The following is an 18991-nucleotide window of genomic DNA, read 5'->3' on the forward strand; positions in this document are numbered from 1 at the left end:
TACTCTTGTCAGCTGCATTTGTGTCTCCTGTCTCCTACTGCTCAATTAACCTTTAGGAGACTCCAGCTCTCCCCCGTACATCATATCCTTCGCCAGGTCACCAAATGTCAGTGGCAGTAGCGAAGTAGGGGGTCTACTTCCCAAAGGGTTTTATTGTCTCACAAACATCTAAACCAGAAATACTCTGCAATTTCTCCTTATTTCGACTGAATAATTTCCTGTCTAGCCTGTCGGAATACCTCCCTTTTCTCCATAATTAATGTAAAACTCGTATTGTCCTCAACCTTCGTCTGTAAATCTTGAAGACATATCCCACAAAGCACCGCACAGTGATGCCCTATGTCCCTCTATTTTCACTATTATCAACTTTAGTACAAAGTAAATTACTAGAAAATAGCAAGGGACGTGAATTAAGAGAAGTAAGAACCTATCCTTTCTTTCCAACCACAACAAGACAGCAATAAAATGAGAGAATTAAAGGCTGGTTTGGATACTCTGTTGTCGCCGAGTCCGCCATCTACATTGTGAGAGGATTTAGAGAAAAGTTGATGAGGACGGAAGTCAGGATGGCTTTGAAGCAGCTTAGAAATCCTCAGCACTGTCATTCTAGAGGAAGAACTTTTTAAAAAAGAAATTTAGCGATGAGGACTTTTGCTTTCACAATTCTATTTGACAGAGTGTTTATCATTTAGGAAGTAATTAAATAGTTGCTCCAGTTTGCTGGTTGATCAGGAACATTCATGGATTCTACAAATGATTGTTAAGATGGAGTAGAACTCATTTACACAGGAGACTGTCAGTGACTGTCAGCAGCCCCTTGTGTCCAAGGTTCTATTTTCAGTTGGAATGAAAAGTGTTGACAAGGTATCAGGCGAACTTTGACCTTGTCGCTTGAAGTGAGAACGACATAGCAGAAGGATTGTTTATGTGATTGAAGGATATCCCAGGAGTCTTCATTGTTTCTAAGATCTTCACACTTTCAAGTAGGGACCCAAGGTGAGACAAAATAAGATATTTAACTGTTTTCTTCCATTTATGTCTGCCAAAGAGACTGATTTTGCGCCAAAGCTTTTCACGAGCTCGCCATGTCCCCCTCCATCCCTTAATCGAAGATATTTGAGACGATGAGATGGATTTTTCCGTCGAGACATTCAACAAAAAATGACAAGCGCCATAGCAGCGCTTAACACCTTTAACGATCCGAGACCACGTGATCGGGTTCGATTGGCGTTATATTTAGAGAACTCGTCCTCCCACCTCTCCTGGTTTGTCTTCCCCTTCCTCCCTCAACATCCGCCTGTAGTGCCATGCCATCCGGGGACTGCGTGCAGACGACCTGAGAGAACTGTGCGCGCGTGGCAGGGCGCAGTGGTTGTGGGTGTGTTCGATAGTTCGATGTCTGTGATCACAGTCAGGCGTGTCTGGCGCCGAACATCTGTGGATCTGAATAGTCCATGCCTACACCACACCCGACATACCCCGCTTCCACTTTACCACTTAGTGTCGCTCGTCGCACCCTGGGATTAGCTTCCGGCCAAGTAGAGGAGGTGGAAGTGAATAGATAGACTGTTTGGTTACCAGGAAGGGAAACTGTGTGTGTGTGTGTCCGTGCGTGCATGCGTGCGTGCGTGTGTGTGTGTGTGAGTGTGTGTGTGAGTGTGTGTGTGTGTGTGTGTGACTGACTACTAGAGCTCTCCTGAATACTTCAAACATGCCGACAAATAGTTCGAAACAAAGCCATGGTTGGGTAGTCTTAAGGACCGTGGCTGATTTACGTGACCCGGATGAAGTACCTCGTGAACCCGCACACGCGCATTTTTTTATGCATTCCTACCTTCTTGCATCTGAGCATTTTTGAGTATGTGTGTATACCTTTATATATATACAGTCACGCGATAGAAATTGCTACCGCTTAGTGCCAGACTTGTAACATCTCTATTGTCATTAAGAGTAATTTCGGGTTAAGCGAAGAAGACAGCCTGTGGCAAGGGCAGCAGAAAGTTGAGACAGAAGGAGAGAAAGAAGAAGTTCGCGGCAGCTGGGAATGTAATCAGCGGTAAAAGCCACACCGCCGCTGCTGAAAGCTATTAGTGTACGATGGGCGGACTAATCTGTCTGACCGGTTTACTGACTAATTTCTCCACAAATTGGTCAGTGGCTGTCTCACACGCACTTCATTTGGTCCTCACTATTTCAGTTTTCTCTTCCTCCATTTTTCTTCTTCCTGTCTTTTTATATTTGCACTCATGCATGCATGCACACGCACACACACACAACCAAACATATAAGTGCACACACCTATGCACGCGCACGCCCAAACACGAACTACCGAGAATTGTCGAAACAGGAATTCGATTTCGCCTCTTTACATCCTTTTTCCCAAGTAATTCGGAAACACAGTTCTACACTCAACTAAACCTGTGCTCTCCATTTTTAATGCCCATCCTTTGATGTACTCTAGTATTTCAATCCTGCATTAAACATGTTGTTCGCTTTTTAAACACACTCTGGCAGGCACACGACCTGGGCACGGCTGATGAGGTAAAATAAATAAATACAGAAATAACAGAAGCGCGCACCTGACTCTCAGACTCTCTTCCATGTGTAACGGAATCATCGGCCACAGCTCTGTGAGGTGTGTGGACGGCCGTGTGGCTGTCTCGCTGGCTGATTACCAAGTAATTCCTTCCAGTATGTTGATTGACAGCTCTCTCACTCAGCTTATTGTCACTTAGCTACACCTCTCTCTCTCCTGTATTGGGGATGGATGATGTGCGGTGCAAGTAAACAAACAAGTATTTTGATCCGTTCTGCGTCAACACTGGGGTGAGTAAGTCAATGTTTTCGAGCATGCGCAGGCTAAGATGATACGAAAAAAGAAAACCATTCCTCAAAACGCAAATACATTCTTTCTGCGTCTTTAACACACACTCCATCTTATCTGAGTAGTTATGAGTGTAGATGAGTTTTTTATTCGCTAGTGGTCGCGAGTGTGACTGTGGGTGTGTACATATGCTAGCAGTCCGCTCACGTGTGTGTGTGTGTGCGATGCAAGCCTGTGTGGCAGAGTTAAGAGATAACATTATCTCTGTTTTGAAATTCCAGAATGAACTCGAAGAAGGTGAGCAGAAGGCCCCCCGGAGTGGCGGGCCTGGCGGGACAGGCGAGCGACGAGCAGCATCACAGCTCCTAACGGCGACAACGCCACGCATCCCACGCCACTGGCACCACCTCCATCACCACCACGGTTTGCAACAACAGCCCCGCGATTTGCCACGCCACTGAGCGACTGCCGCGGCAGAAGCAAAGAGCGAAGAGAGGGACTGGAGGGAAGAAGGGGGTGAATGAAGAAAGGGAAGTACAGCGAGGGAAGGTGGGGTGAGTGCAGACGCTTGGCTCACGTGTGCTCAGCCTGTCTTTCTCTCCAGCGCTCGGGTGTGGAGCAGTAGCTGGCTCGACTCCTCCCGGGTCAGCTGCTGCTGTTGTCCTCTCTTGTGTGACGGGCTCGTGTGAACTAGAGACTGGGGTGGACTACAAACAACAATAACAACAGGAAAACTGAGTTCTCCGGCAACTACTCCGCAACAATAATCGGAAAGAAGTTTTGTTTACATATCAGAAGTAAAAACAACAACAAAAACAAAAAGGAAAGTGAATCAGCTGTTGGGTGTTGACAAGTGAGATCATGTGCGAATCGAACTCCTCGTGAGAGAGAGCGACCGTCGTTGGTGATCGTTGGGGAAGTTAGTGAAGAGAGCCCTTTAGCAGGTGGGAAGAACTGCTTTAAAAGTTTTATTTGACAAAGTCTTGTTACCATGGGGACGTCGGTCTGAGGACCCGCAACACAAGAGAGAGAGATCAGCGTGTGGCGCGTGCACCACATCCCTTCTCTCCTGACCGCCCGTGTACCGGGACATGGAAGAAGGCGACATGGTGGCAAAAGGAAAAAGCGAGGGTCCCCCATTGCAAGGACTGGCACAAGCAGTCAACCCTACACCTGGCGATGGCTCCACTGCTCAGACGCGCCGCATGCCCCACCTGCACAAGCTGGAAAAGTGAGTAAACTTTTTATTTAGTGTCTGTCATCGACTACGTGTGCACTACGTGCTTGTCACGTTTCTTGTCCGTAGCACGTGAATATCGTTAGTTCGTGTCTATCGGTATTACGTGCATTATAAGTATTCAGTGGAGTGTCAAAACTACAGGTATTTTCAGTAGTTCTGTGAATATTACAGTAGTATATCCCGTCTGTATGACAATCACTGTCAATAGTATATACTTAACTCTTTGTTGATTATTAACAGTCAAAAACAACATTGACAGTGGTTGAAAAGAAGAAATTTAAGTTGTAAAAGAGTTAATCATTAGTACCTGTATTACTAAATTCACGTGCATTGCACACACTCAAACCTCACCTACACGTGTAGTATATTTAGCATGAGGACAGTAACAAAAATTACGAATTTCCCAAAAGTCGGGAACCAAAGCTTTTTATTTTTTGCTTTTCCATCTAATTCGTCGACGCTGTCCTGTGGGTCCATCTCCGACGGACATTCAAAAGCATTGTTTTCAACTTTCATCTGTTGTTAATCCTATTTTTCAATTACAAAGAAAACCGTATTTTTATCTTTTATCTAACATTTTAGACATCTTCTAGTTTGAGGGCTTGCCTCATCTGTTGTGTATTACTGTGTATTGCTTTGCCCACAAATAATCTCACTGGTTCCTTCTTGTATGATAGATGGCAACATTTTGCCCACGAATGATTTCACTGCACCTTTCTTGTATGATTGATGAGAACAATTTTTTGAAGGATTCAGTTTCGGTCTGTTCTACGGATTTAATGTTTACTTGAATACCTATTCTACCCTTGCCAAAAATATCTTCTTAGAATTTGTTTCATCCGTGTGGATTTATCTTACTCTTTGTGTTCTTGATTCTATTTTGAAGTCTGAAGTATTTTTGAAGACTTTGAAGTTTTACATTTGTTTATTTTTGTCTGTCTACATGTTTATTCGTACGGATTTCCCATAATTGTAAAGGGATATTATCAGAATGACAAGAATTGTAAGAGCAACACATTGAATTTGTTTTATCAACGACTGATATAAATCAGTATATACTATGTATATGGTATACTAAATCAAGATTGCAGATTTTTTCCGGGGATTACATGGTTTTATGTAGGTATCGAAGTTATTGATAACTTTGTTAACAGATCGCCTTGTTAACACCTTATCCTAAATGTGTAACTTTAGAAACCGATTTCACTCAATTGCGCGCGCGCGCGCACACACACATACACGCACACACATACACGCGAGCACACACACACACGCGAGCACACAAGCACACACCCACGTACACCGATGATTGTTTCTTTAAATGCCTTGTCTACGCTTCTCATCTCCCCTGAGGCACAAGTCAAAATATTTTGTTTTCCCCTATTCTGCGGCCCCACGTCAGGACGCCATCAAAATGGCGCGCGTGTAACGGGAGAGAACTGCTGGTGCTGACAGGGGCACTGCCGTCATGCTTACAACGACTTTAGACAATTTCAACGTTTTCTATTTAACGAGGATATCACTCTGGAGGGATTTATTTCCTTTCGTCTTTCCTTCACCGTCTTCATTCCAAAAGTGGAAGGATTATTATTCATACGTGCGACGACGATGATGACGGGCATGATGGTGGAAGGAGTTTGGACGATAATATTGACGACAGCGATTTGAATGATGATGACGATGATGAGAATGGTAATGGTTTGGAAGATGATTTTGACAACGACGACGATGGTATAGACGATGGCAATGATTTTAATGATGCAGGTGTGGATAATGAGGACGCGCGTGAAACTATAGTAATTGGTGAAGAAAAACAGGGATGACAAGAATAATGAAGGGAAGCTGTTGAATGACAGATGCTTGAAGTTTTGAGTAATTGAAACATCCCTTCACGACTCAACGATCTGCTCTACAAATGTGTTTGTGTATCATTAGACCGCAGCTCATTAATGACACCACCATAGTACGATATTAAAAAGTATTCTCAACTGATTACTTTCACCTGATTAGTTCATTTTCCTGAAACTTCCAACTGATTAAACTGTGGCTGACAAACAGTGATGCCACAAGAGTCGTGATTGTTACTTCAGTGTGTCTCCAACATGCTATCCCAGTAATGCCTTTATTTTCTGACTTGCTCTCCTCTACACTGCCAGTAATCACATGCTGTCCGAAATGACAACAAATTATAGCATTGTACTAGTTTTTTTGGTAATTACAACCACATCACCTTGCTGCCACGACGAGAAAATGAGACGAGATCTTGTAACACTGCCATCGACATAACAGGATTGAGACGCCCTGGCCCGCCATTAGCCTGTGTAAAGACACTGTGCAGGGATTCTTTAAATTATTTCTCATACTTTTTTCTTTATTCTTTGTCTTTGTTTAGGGTTTGGGATTACTTGCTTGCAATTTAGAATTTAAAAAATGTTTTAGGGAAGACATTGTTTAAGCTATGTTGGTGTGCATACTCCATCACTTCACGATTTCAAAATGTTTTCACGTTCTTTTAGCAAAAATTGTAGAAATTAGTCGCAATATTTTAAATGTGCTTGAAAATCATTATAAAAGGACTAAATAAAACAATAAATAATAATAAAAAAATAAAAGGACCATGAAATGTGATCCAAAATATAGAAATGTAATAGGTTACAAAAATGTAATAGCTACGAGTACATAGGAAGATCAAACATTAAACTGTAAAAAGTGTTGAGTGAAGCAGAAGACATGTAAATGTAAGTGAAAGTCAATGTAAGCCAGAAAAATACTTAAAGAAACTTGTATATAAAGATAAGCTCATACGAAATGGACTCCTGTTGCGAAAAGAATGAAGCAGGGTGCTCCCCGATGTGTTCAATTTTACTTGGGTCCTCCATTGACCAGGCGGCTAGTTTATGCTTAGAGTTATCCCTCGACAGTCTGAGCGCCATTTCTAGTCGAGCAGCTTGATACAAGACTCACCACAACTAGTCAATCGCAGGCAAACAAATGAAAACTTGTAATCCCTGTCCGCCATTGTGATACTTCCGGGCAAAATGAAGGGGAGAAAACTCTTGCGACTTTGACAAAAATCAATGCAGACTAAGTAAAAATACCTTTTCCAGGCAAATTTAATTGGGGAATTTTCCCCAGGAACGCAAAATCGATGACAAAGTGGCAGAGGCGTTGCACCTTGATTGGCAAAATGAATAAGATGAGATTCCTCCAGGATCAAAGAAGTCGGCACATTGGGACAAAACCTCTGTTCGCCGGAGACATTTTTCTGGACGTCTTTCTGTCTCTACAGAAATTTGGTTAAAAGTAAAACAATGGCCGGAAAGAAAGCTAAAGAGCGGTAAAGACAATCAGATCTTGCAGTATGTCTTTAATGTGTCCAAGAGTTCTTCTGGACCCGTCAAGTTACATTAATATCGTCGAGAAAAAGTTGAAGAGTAGAAGATAAAGAAAGTGGATAACAAAGCTATTAGGAATTAACAAAACAAGTCACAATCACAGCCACAACCACAATTACAAGAAAAAAAGCCTTACAAGTCATCCTCAGTGAACGACTTGTATTTCCAATCCCACTATTCACAAAGAACATTTTATAAAGACACCATAGATAAGAGTTCCATGAGTGATCTATGTCACGGCATGGTTCAAGCTTTTTAAGGCTCAGTGTCAAGAAACTCAAGAATTATATTTAGAAAAGGGTTAGATGCAAGGTGAATCCCTGGCAGGACAACTAAAGATAATAGTTAAACAGGTTGTGTTAGTAATACTTTTTGATCAGCAATTTACTTCCATGCTGATAGTTTATTTCTTATATTCGGAAAGAGAGGCAGAGAGCGATGGCAGACAGCTTACTATCTAGGCTTGCATGAGAATTTAAAAATGAAAACAAATACCATGCCAACCGTTAATGGATATCAATTTAGCAGGTATCATCAAAAGTACTTAGCAAATGAGCTTTGTGTCATTCACCAGCAGTCTGTTTATAATCATTCCAAATACTTCAGAATTCCACGCATCTGCTTCACAATTTTTATACACGATGCTCTCTAGCGTATCATTCAAACAAAATAAATACCTTGGCCATCAGCTTCTCATCCTGAAACCAAATAATATCACTCTGTCCATCAAAAGAGCTTTAGGCACATACTTTTTTGTTGTGTGTTCCCTTTATTACTTTATTTATTAATTTTGTCTTCATGCACTAGCTGCTTCAAGTGAAATGAAATTTTAATTGCAAAACTGTTTTTTTTAATATTAATAGACTATTTTATTATTAGTAGTATTACTACGATCATCATGTGATCAAACCCTTATTTTTTCTTCCGTTGTCGATCGCTCAATTATCCAGGAAAATCAAATACTTCCTGTCTTATTTCCACAAAAATTTTTCAGTAAAAAAAAAAAAAGCTAGTGGTGCTGCATTTGCGAGCGACCTCTGCAACACGCGTCGCTTCACAGTTGATGACCGAGTTTATTCTTCTCTGACCCTTGACCTTTTCTAGCACAACGCTTCTCCTCTGACCCTTGACCTATTCCAGCGCAACGCTTCATGGGATAGGCGGTGGGCGGCTCTGGCAGGAAACTGCTGCTTGGGTGAGCTCAACCATGACAAAATACGGAAATACACCAAAAATCGCTCTACTTCAATTTTATAAAATTTTGATTCACGAGTGCTGAGACCTCCATTCACAAAACGCTTTTCCGCACTTCCATCTCACTCGTTCTCCACTTTCTTGTTTCTATCGAACGACCCTGCTGACTCAGGCTTAAAAGAATAATTGCCTGTAAGGAGTTTGCTAGGTGATCTGTGAATAATCTGATTAAAGATAATGGAGAAGAATTATCTCAGTTATGTAACCTCAAGGGTAATAGCTTTCGAATAGGAGGTTTCTTTTTGGAGATCCCTGTTTTCCTCCGCGCGCATTATCCGCGAACAATGAGTTCACGCCTGCAACTCACAACACATGCTGAGTGAGAACCTTGGCAGCAACAACACAAACAAAACAAAAACACACCAGGATTTACTCCCACATTTAGGACGAAGGCGATTACAGTAAATTTGAATTATTAAACCTAAAGTTAAGTATGAAACAAAGCTATCTTGTAACTGAAAGACAATTATTTCATCGGATTTTTTTTGCGAAACCAAAGCGAAGTAAAAACAAGCAAACAAACAAATCTCGAGGATAGACATAGTGATAGTGCTTCTGTAGGACAAAAATAATGAAAAATAATAAAATTGTCTTTGTGGACAAGAAACATGTTGATAAGTCTCAAAGTCAACACTCACTAAAATCCATTTAAACATGTCTAACAGCACGAATAAAAAGACAGTTTGTTTATGTTGTGATAAATGACAAAGCTGCGGTATCCTGGCCTAGGAAATAAATAATTTGTAAAAATGTGGAAGTGCTTTCTTGTGGCCTGGTGGCTATAAATGTAGGGTTGCTAACAAAGATGAGTAAATAACATACTTGTTACTATGTGCAAGCCTCCACACTTGCTGTCTACCCGCTCTGTGCACTAAGTAATAAGTATTAAGCATTTTTTGTTTGTTAGAATAGGGAAAGCCAGAGTGCCCCTTTATTGATGGAAGACAAGAAGGGAAATAGTGATTTTCAAAAGAAGTGAGATTAATAACACTTCCAGAGCTGAGATGCTGCCTCGGGGAGGCTGAGGAATTGACAGAATAATTCACTAGAGTGTGTTTTTATTTTCCTTGCACACACACACGCGCGCGCACAAACACTCAAACCGATTACAAAAATTTAATAAAGCTTGTGTTGTTTCATAAAATCGCGGGTTAGTGCGTGAGTAAGTGAATGATTGAATGAGTCTATAACTATATATATATACAGAAGAGAGAGAGAGAGAAGTAGCGAGAGCTGTTGGCAAACACTTTGCTGAGGCATAAAAATTTTTTCATTGCCGAGAGAGAGAAAGATCCATCAGTGACAAGAGGCTGCTGTTACTTTATTGCTACATTTTTTTTGCATAACACGACAGTTCAAGACTGCTATTTTAAAAGCACAGACCAGACATATGAGAAAGTAATAAACATTTTCAAAGATACTCAAAAGTTGATTTCATTTTGTCAGATATATCTGAAAAAATCAAGCGAAAGATTACATTTACTTTAGATGACAAAACAATGCAAGGATAAATTTTAAATGTATATCAGAGGTAGAATATATTGATATCTAGGATTGGCTAATTTTTAAAGGAAAATTATTAAAGAACAAACACCAGGCAAGATACATGCAATACTCAGCATTTTGCAAACCGACGGAGAGCCTCACAAAATTTATCACGAACATGCTCGAGGGCTGTCTGTAATGTGCTGCAGAATCTGGTGATAAAAGTTTCCACTTGATGCACCTCTGAATACAGGTTTCATACGATATTTACATCACAAAAGAAACATCTTCACAAAAGCTTAAAAAAGATGCAAAAACTGTCAGAAGTTTCAAACTTCCAGTTTTCCGGAATAGATACAGGAAGAGTGCACGAAAGTTTCCATCCGAAATTGAAATTCCGATGAGCAGATAAGACCAGCCGGCAATTGAGCGGAGTAGATGAAGAACATGGCCACATCAGCTCCTCAGCATCTCCATGGCCGTAGTCGCTCAATTTCTGTTTCTGGCAGAGGACTACATCCACTCCCAGCCTTCTGGAATGTTCTGTCTCCGACCTCCATCGCCGGCAGTTAGGCTTGCAGAAAATTCAAAATATAATCAGATCAGACAGACCGACGGTAGAGGGTTTTGTACATGATGTACTTCGCCTCATGTCCCTCAGGACAAGAATATTTTTTTTTTAAAGGGTTGGAGGAAGAAAACGGGAAATGGTTTTAGAAGACGAGTCGTTCATCTTGGGAGTTTATCGGTGAGGTAGCCTAATGGTCTCAGCTTGCTACTAAAATATATTTTTATGGTCATGTTAATTGGTTCTTTTGAAAAAATAATGTATAAAAATAATAATCTAATGGTAAAATAAAATTAGATTGATGCTGTTTATATAAAAGTCAGCAAGGAAGGAGAAGTTTGATTAGAATTAGGATGAGGCTCTTTGTAGAAAAGTCGTCAGGGAAGGCCAGCGACGAAGGGACTTACTATTCCTGGTCATGTGGCCATTAGATTATTAGTATCTATTTCAGAAAGTCCCATCAGCAAAAGTGGTTCTTTCTTTTCACCTTCAACGTTTCTCCATTTTTATTAACAGGAACTTAGTGACTACAGCTTAATTCAAAATTTGCTATTTCATTGCATTCAGCAGACAATGGACGTGGTCAAAGAAGAGAGATTTTCCTTCAGTAAGACTGTGTACTTCTCCTTCCATCTTTTCCCGTAGGACTGGTAGGTCTGTCGGTTCACTGGCTACAGTCTGGTTGTTCCTTCATGACTGAGGTCTTGCCTTCCACAATGGCGCAATTACTTCTTTGTAGATGGAACTGCTTTGGGATTGTTCTTCTTTCTATCTTCAAGGCCCTCCTTTTGTTACAAAAATTCGTTACAGGTAAATCACAGTCTACAAGCACCTGAATCATTGCCATCCACAAACATTTGAATGAACTATAACATTAACTTGTTTTTCCTTGCAACCAAGGTGCCAAGCAAACTGCAGCAGAAAGTCTATTATCCACGCAAGTTGGACAAAATTGCACAAGTAACCGCTTGTTGTTTGCTGCAAATAAATATCACGGTAATCATACTTCCAACGGGGCTAATTGTTTTTAATGAAAACAAAACTTTTAGGAACCAGTAGGCATCTAAAAAAATTATTTTTGTTCAATCAACGGATAATAATGAACCTGCAAACGTCTGTCCGTCTGTCTGTCGATCTATTGACGAATTCACGAATAAAGTTGTGACTAAGGAGGTGTATATGTTAGTACTTTTCTTTTTTCTTTCCTATTCTCTCAAGAAAGCAGCATACGTGTCATGGTGATGTTGCATAGGGTTAGAGGTGTGGAGGTAATGGGGAGGGGGTAGCAGACCTTATAATCTAGTATACTCTGGTCCTTCTACAGCTCAGTGTGAGCTCTGATACTACTGCATCTTATGGTCTTGTAGTTAGCAGCCAAAATATTGCTACTTTTCTTTTCTGCTTGAAGAAAAACTTGTGAGCAGATTCCTTCGAGCTCTGAAGCCCTTCACAACGCCTAAATTCGCATTTTCTAGTTAGAAATATCTAATAAAGATTCCGTTACTTCCAATTGTTTTCCAACGGCCAAAATGTTTCCGTTTACAGTCTTCAACTATCTCTGTCCTTAGACACTACGTTTGTCTCAGTCAGCATTGTACTCACAACAAAATAAAACCCAGCCGTTCGCGTTTTGTGTTTGCGAATAGATAATACCGCTCGTCGTGGGACGGGAGGTGCTTCCGGCACTGCAGTGCGCAGACTCCAGCTTCATCATGAATCCTGAGAGAGCCGAGCGCCTGCAGGCACGACGGTGGCTTACTTCTCCACACCCGCTCGTTTAGACCTCCCGCGCTCTTTCATTTCCACCGTTTGCAATGGCCGGTGTTTTAGCAGGCCTGTGATTTTGTCCAAATACACATGGAGCCGCAAGCTACAAAATGGAAGGCCAGCAAGCATGAGGGACACGTAGAAGAAAGAAGAGCTTAGAACAGGTTGAGAAGCATTGGATGGGGGCACGTCTGGCATCTGGGTTCGTCTCTTCATGGCTTGCAGATCGATTTATCGAACAGCATTCTATCAGCCGCGCTTTCATTTGCGGAAGAGAATTTTCTGCGTCGCCAGACTCCTTTCTTCCAGCTTCCTTCAACCTCTTATTTCCCCCTGGTGATGGCGCCAACCAAAAAGACCTGCAGCATTGGGGGAGGGGGAATTAGTAGACCAAGCTGCCAGGATCGCGAGCTTATATATGATACAACAATAGGACAAACAGCACAATTGATAGAATTCGGCATATATATATATAGAGGTAAAAGACAAGAAACAGAAGCTAACATCAATCTCACGCTCACAGCGAGGACAGGCCAGGAAACAGCAGGCAACAGGATCTCTGGCTCACACACAACGGAGACTAAACCAGACGAGGGCTAGACAGAACCCCTGACCCCTATATAACTAAACGAGAATAGTAAGAAGAACCAAGACTGATAAGATCTCTGACTCGTGTATAACAAAACTGAGATCAGAACCAGGAACAGAAACACGCAAATGTAATACGTGTGTGTGTATATATATATGAGGATACACAGATAACAGATTCTCTACCCGCCTCCACACACAGTCGTAAAGGTCGCGTCAATACTATTGCACGTGACACCCTGCACCCCGGGGCGACCTAGGTGTATGGATCGAAAGTTAACTGTTGAGAGATAAATTCTCATGAGATACACGATAAATATTAAATCTTCACAAAAACTAAAACTTGAAAGTTAATCTTTTAGTGGAAGGAAAAATACATTTATTTGGGAGAAGGGGATGCGGGGTTCCAGAGAGGTGAAAGGTCACAATAAGGCCTTCACTTCGCTTTTCGACACTCGGGGGGTCACTTATGGGAAATATTTCACGATGCTCAGTTTTCTTCTGACAGCTGATGGTACAAAAAAGTTTCAGAAGAGAGAGAGAGAATATGAATTACATGAGATTACTTTGAAAATGTCAAGGTACAAGACTGTACAATTTTCTGTGTACAAGGTATACACTGCTTGTATATTTTTTTTAAAGAAAGAATTTAAGAGACGTTCGTCGAACCCTTGGCCATCGCAGATTAGCAAGAGTAAACACCTTGTAGAGATTCTCCTGTCTTTGAGGACACAAACAAACAACTAGCACCTGCTGGGTCTTCTCACACACCAAGGAATGTTAGTCTGAACAACGAGATGTGAAAGTTAAACAGTTCAACCTCATGAAACGATATGTTGATTGACGGGCATGGGGATTAAAGATATCGGCCCTCCACATGTAAACAAAGCCTTGCTGTTTATCACACAACTGCGATAAGAAGCAGTGGCAGGTAAACATGGAGGAGGAACAAGAGGTAAACAGACTGTTTTCGGCGACCGGTGGAGGCGGTGAGCCCGGTCCAAGCGACCCCATGATTACTTACAATTTGTCTGACTAACAAAGTAACAAGGTATTTCCGTAGGGAACTGAACTTTTAGCTAGAATGATTTTATTACTTTAGCATAATTCTCACATTCACGCACTACGTCTTGATGACTAGTTTTATTGTTTCAGCATGGTCTTCAGATTCCATTGCTACATTCTGCTAACTGTAGTTTTGGTGCTCTCCATCTCCTCCTGCCCCTCCTCCTCGATTCTTTGATGCCGTGGGACCGTAGTTGTAGATCGGGGGCTGTACTCATGAAGGTAAGTTGTCGTGACAGGTAAATAACGGCAATCGTCTTGCCTCCGTACTGATAAATCATACTCCCCGGATGTTGCTTTACCTCTGGAACCGTAGTTTTAAATCACTGGTAACGATGCCCTGTGGTAAAGTAGCATAAAGCTGTATCCACTTGGTCTGGAAGTTCATCTTTACGAAGACAAGGCTTTTTTCTTTGAGTTTCACTCAACTTTATTACTCACGGATAAAAACTTGCCCTCGCTTGTTGAAACGGAGCTGAAGCATCTCGCTCACCTTTACGCTCGGTCGTACCACCGACAGTCTGCGGGTTCCTTTGGGTGCTGCATCAGGGTCACGAAATTGTTTGGTCGGAAAGCGCATTACGAGGAGGAAATTGCCTCCATTCAAAAGCAGGACCCTCCGTCTGCCCACGGCAACCTCTGGACTCGGTGCATCTGGGTGAATGGTCTTCACGGAGTTTCCGCACATTACTCTCAGAATGAAAGGCAAGTGTTAGTCAAACATCAACTTAAGCTCACAGCTGCCGGTAAATTAACAAATCACAGCCCTGTCATTACCATGTTAGAAATTCATTATTGATTTTTAATAAGTATTTATCTAGAAAAGATCATGTGCATTGACCTAAAAGGCTGGTTAATCTCGTCAACAAAAGCTTCAGACTATGTGAGAGCTGTGATGGTCAATCAGTCATCTAGTATTTGTGATCTCGCTGGAAACAATGTCTTGACTTCTTTCCAAAATCTTGGTAAGGACTGAGACGATCAAACTTTCTGCTCAGATATTGACAATCACCGACTACTACTGTTAATCGCAATATCACAATTAACCAATGATAATAGTTATGGACTGATTTCCCTGACACACAGTAATCTCAATGCACGTTGACAACAAGGTGAGGTCCTCACCATCTGTTAGCTTATGGTCATCACTTTCTTACCACAAGACAGCTGCAAGACTTTCATTCTCAATCTCCTTGCAATGTTCCTTGCTCTAGAATTCAATGAGGGGTCAAGGTAATCGGTGTTGTCTTATTTAATTGAAAGTCAAGCAGAGAGAAGCTAACTTGATGCTGAGAGATTTTCTGTCTGTCTGGTTGCATTTATCTAACAATTGCTTTGCCCCTCGCGCCGTTTGGCAGTCAACTTCTCATTCGTTTTATTCCAAGTGTTTGAGACAAAAGGTTTTCGCTGGAGCCGTGGGTGAGGTCCCCTGTTGCCGTAGTTCTCTTCTGGGGGTGGCAAGAAAAGTCGAGATGATTGCATGCATCGCTTGATGACACTGAATGCCAGACTTAGGTCTGCCAAGTCAGATTAGTAAGAGATTATTGCGTTGGCATTTCACCTCGTTCACTTTTTATTGAAGTTTTGGAATTCTGTCATCGCGTATAGATTAACGAAAAGAACTAGTCCAGTTTCCATAAAATTTTGTGTTGAGTGCCTTTTTTTTTGCAAGTGGCGAACACACGCACGCAAACACACTACAGACATACATGCATATACAGGAGAGAAAGAGAGAGAGAGGGAGAGAGAGTGAGATTATCTTACATCTTAGATACATCCTCTGAAAACATCGACATGCTGACATTTATTGACAAATACTCACATCGACACCTTTTGAAGATAAAAGTGTGATGTGACACAATGGAGAGAAAAATTTGCTAAAGTCCTCGTTTTAGGATAACTGGGATTGTGCAATGGTCGACATTCTGACAACAACAGATAATGATGATGCTTTGGCATTTTACTCGGCCAGGCTTTGAAAAGTTTCTGACATTATTTAGCAGCAGACGACGATTGGTTTTGTATTGTGGGAGAACAGTTTACGATGTGGTGTGTAGAAACAACTGTCATCAACGCTGGTTATAAAGTTGCTGTTTGAACAAAGGAAGTTTGGAACCTTAAAATATTTGTATCTTTCTCATTGTAAGAGATATTCACGATGAGTATTAATAAAAATCAGGCCGCTACATGACGTTCATGAGGTTTGTTACTTATTTGCATCCTCGTTTGTCAGACTCAGAACTGAGGGAGTGAGGCTTGTCTAAACATTTATGAGAAAATAAATCGTTTGCAGAAAAACACAAAGAGCGAATTTGTGGACTGTCCAAATGGAAAACAAAATATTTATAGACAAAGTTCTTTGCAAGCTTAGTCCAGGTATTACCGTGTAAATATCTGGATATCAAGTTTTCAGACAGTCCTCAATGCGTTTTTAACAGCAAAGCAAACTTCAGATGATGAACATAAGATAACAGACGATATGAAATAAAAGGTCAAGCTCGCGTGACTAGCAAGTTTCATGAAGGACGACCACACTTGTTCATCATCATCAAACGATTGCCTTATTGGTTGTCTAGACTGTAATATACTTCTTTACTGGACAAAGAATTTTGACAAACACCACACAAATAATACGGAAACTCAAGCTAGAAGATGAAACTAGTCAAGGCAGGGGGAGGAAACGCAAAGGACGTCAGTAGACATTTGTAATAAATGAAGTAAGTATACACTTTCATAAAAAATAGTATTCATTCATATAATTACTTTATCAACATTTACGAGCTGATGCAGCTGGTCTGGAGGCTAACCGCTTGATGGCACCCAAACATTTAGTTTTTCGGAAACTCGTGAAAATCTCAAGCAGCGATATTAAAGATGATGGAAACTGGTTTGTATGGAAGACCAATTATCCATAAACATACTCGATGAAGGAAAGTGTTGGACTCAAAGAGCCTAACCCACTCAGGCTGCACAGCTTTGTTTATCATGTTAGTCCCTGTAGGCCAACACTAAATAGGATTTCTTCCCTCTGGCGAGCTCTCAGTAATTCCTGCAATGGTGGTAATAGGTGTGTGTGCGTGTGTGTGTCTCTGTGTGTGTCTGTGTGTGTGTGTGTGCCTGTGTGTGTGTGTGTGTGTGTGTGTGTGTGTGTGTGTGTGTGTGTGTGTGTGTGTGTGCATCTGTCTGTGCGTGTGTGTGTGTCTGTGTGCCCGTGTGTGTGTGCATAGGTCCTTTATTGTCATTGTTATCTGCTCCTGAAATCTCCAAAGGTTTGTTGCTGTGAAGGTCTGAGTGCTGAAGGCTATGGTCATCAAGTTCTTTCCTTGCAAATGCGATTCTTTTGATCTTCCAGCGACAAAAGTGTGTGTACTTTGGGTTGAGAGGCGGGGACTACCACTGTCACAGCATAAACATGTTTATGTCGCGGTGTTTACATTTTAGATGACGGAAGAGATACCAATAACAAAAACTGAAATGGAAAAAATATGTATGATATCTAAAATTATTCAGCGACCAAAAAAAATTGACATATTTTACAAACATCCATTAAGAAACAGCAAAAACCACAATTTACAATTTTATAGATAAAATTCTATCGGTAGTCACTGTTGTAGGTACTTTGTTTTGAAGCTTTCTCCTTCAGGGAGTGCCAAGCAGACAGTAGACTATCTCCCGGTCCATGCCCCGCAAGATCCAGCACACCAATATACAAAGAACACAAAAAATAAATGGACAGAAAAATATAGCACTTAACAATAGACCAATTATTCAACTTTACTATACCACATATAAACAACTCACAAAAATTTAATAAACCTTACCAACTGAAAAGATTCTAGGATTCGCTGACTCACGAAGAAATACTGACTCTTTTCACAAGTCAGGGTCAAGACTTCAGAAAATTGTCTGGTCATTATTGAACACAACAGCGAGGAAAATTACCAGATTGTCCGCCCCGGTCAAGGGGGAGGCTATTACAGAAGGATGGACAAAGCAGCAGGACAAACCCCTGATTGGACTCGGCCCTGATCTCTGCAAGTTAGAATAATGCAGCCTCTCAATGAGGTAGTTACAGAAAGAAAAAAAGAGATGCCATCACGGCCTGCTATTATCCACACACTCACTCCCTCGCAAATCGCTCGCCATCAGCACACCTTCCCCGTTTCCCGTTCGGACTTCAACCCGTCCGGCCATTCCACCCCAAAAATCAAACAAAAAACTTCAGGTTTGTGACATTAGAAAATTTTTTCTTCGTCCATATCTGTCTACCTACAGTAAGGTAGGGATAATCAGCCCTCTATTTGAAGAGACATCTGAAGCTAACTGCACGGAGAGTACACGAAGGGATGAGATTTTTCGTGATATGCCCATCTTTTCTTCTTAACAACGATGATGACGATGACAACAACAATACAAATTGTGGAGCGCAATTGAGGTGAGCTCAATACGTTGTGCTCGAAAGACTACAAACAAACGGATATTTAGCCACAAAACAAAGAAATACAAGCTCCAGCAGGGGATGACACCAAATACTAACGACGAGTGTGGACAAAGATGAGGAAATGAGCGAGCGGAAGAGGTCGCTGGATTATAAGAGACCTTGAGACGGCTTTTGATGCAGGACTCGAACATTTTGAACAGAGATACAGTTGCAAGAAAAAGGGGCAAACGAATTTCAAACGGTTTGGTCTGAAAAAAAGGGAGGAAAGCGTCTGCCGAACTATTCTCGTCTGGTGCATGACAGAGATCGGCACTAGCATGTCAGAGTCCACCTTCCACTGGGTGGTGGGGCGTCAGTGTGTTTG

The 18991-nt window shown here is 41.4% G+C and overlaps 1 protein-coding gene across 3 annotated transcripts in view; it reads left to right on the plus strand.

The window, feature by feature from the left end:
* Positions 1-777: 777 nt before the first annotated feature.
* Positions 778-18991, plus strand: part of LOC112559018 (tumor protein p53-inducible protein 11-like) — a 68083-nt gene continuing 49869 nt past the window's right edge. For 2 of the 3 annotated variants that reach the window (XR_003098262.1, XR_003098261.1), the window contains exon 1: positions 3107-4055. Coding sequence is in view for 1 of the 3 variants with exons in the window: in XM_025229835.1 (XP_025085620.1) it covers positions 3916-4055 (140 nt within the window). In the remaining 2 variants the exon portion in view is untranslated. Of the gene's footprint in view, positions 997-3105; positions 4056-18991 lie in introns of those variants that run through there. The other variant, XM_025229835.1, reaches the window with a different exon arrangement.

The sequence above is a fragment of the Pomacea canaliculata genome, linkage group LG3 (assembly GCF_003073045.1).
Source record: "Pomacea canaliculata isolate SZHN2017 linkage group LG3, ASM307304v1, whole genome shotgun sequence".
In the NCBI taxonomy this organism is placed as follows: Eukaryota; Metazoa; Mollusca; class Gastropoda; order Architaenioglossa; family Ampullariidae; genus Pomacea; species Pomacea canaliculata.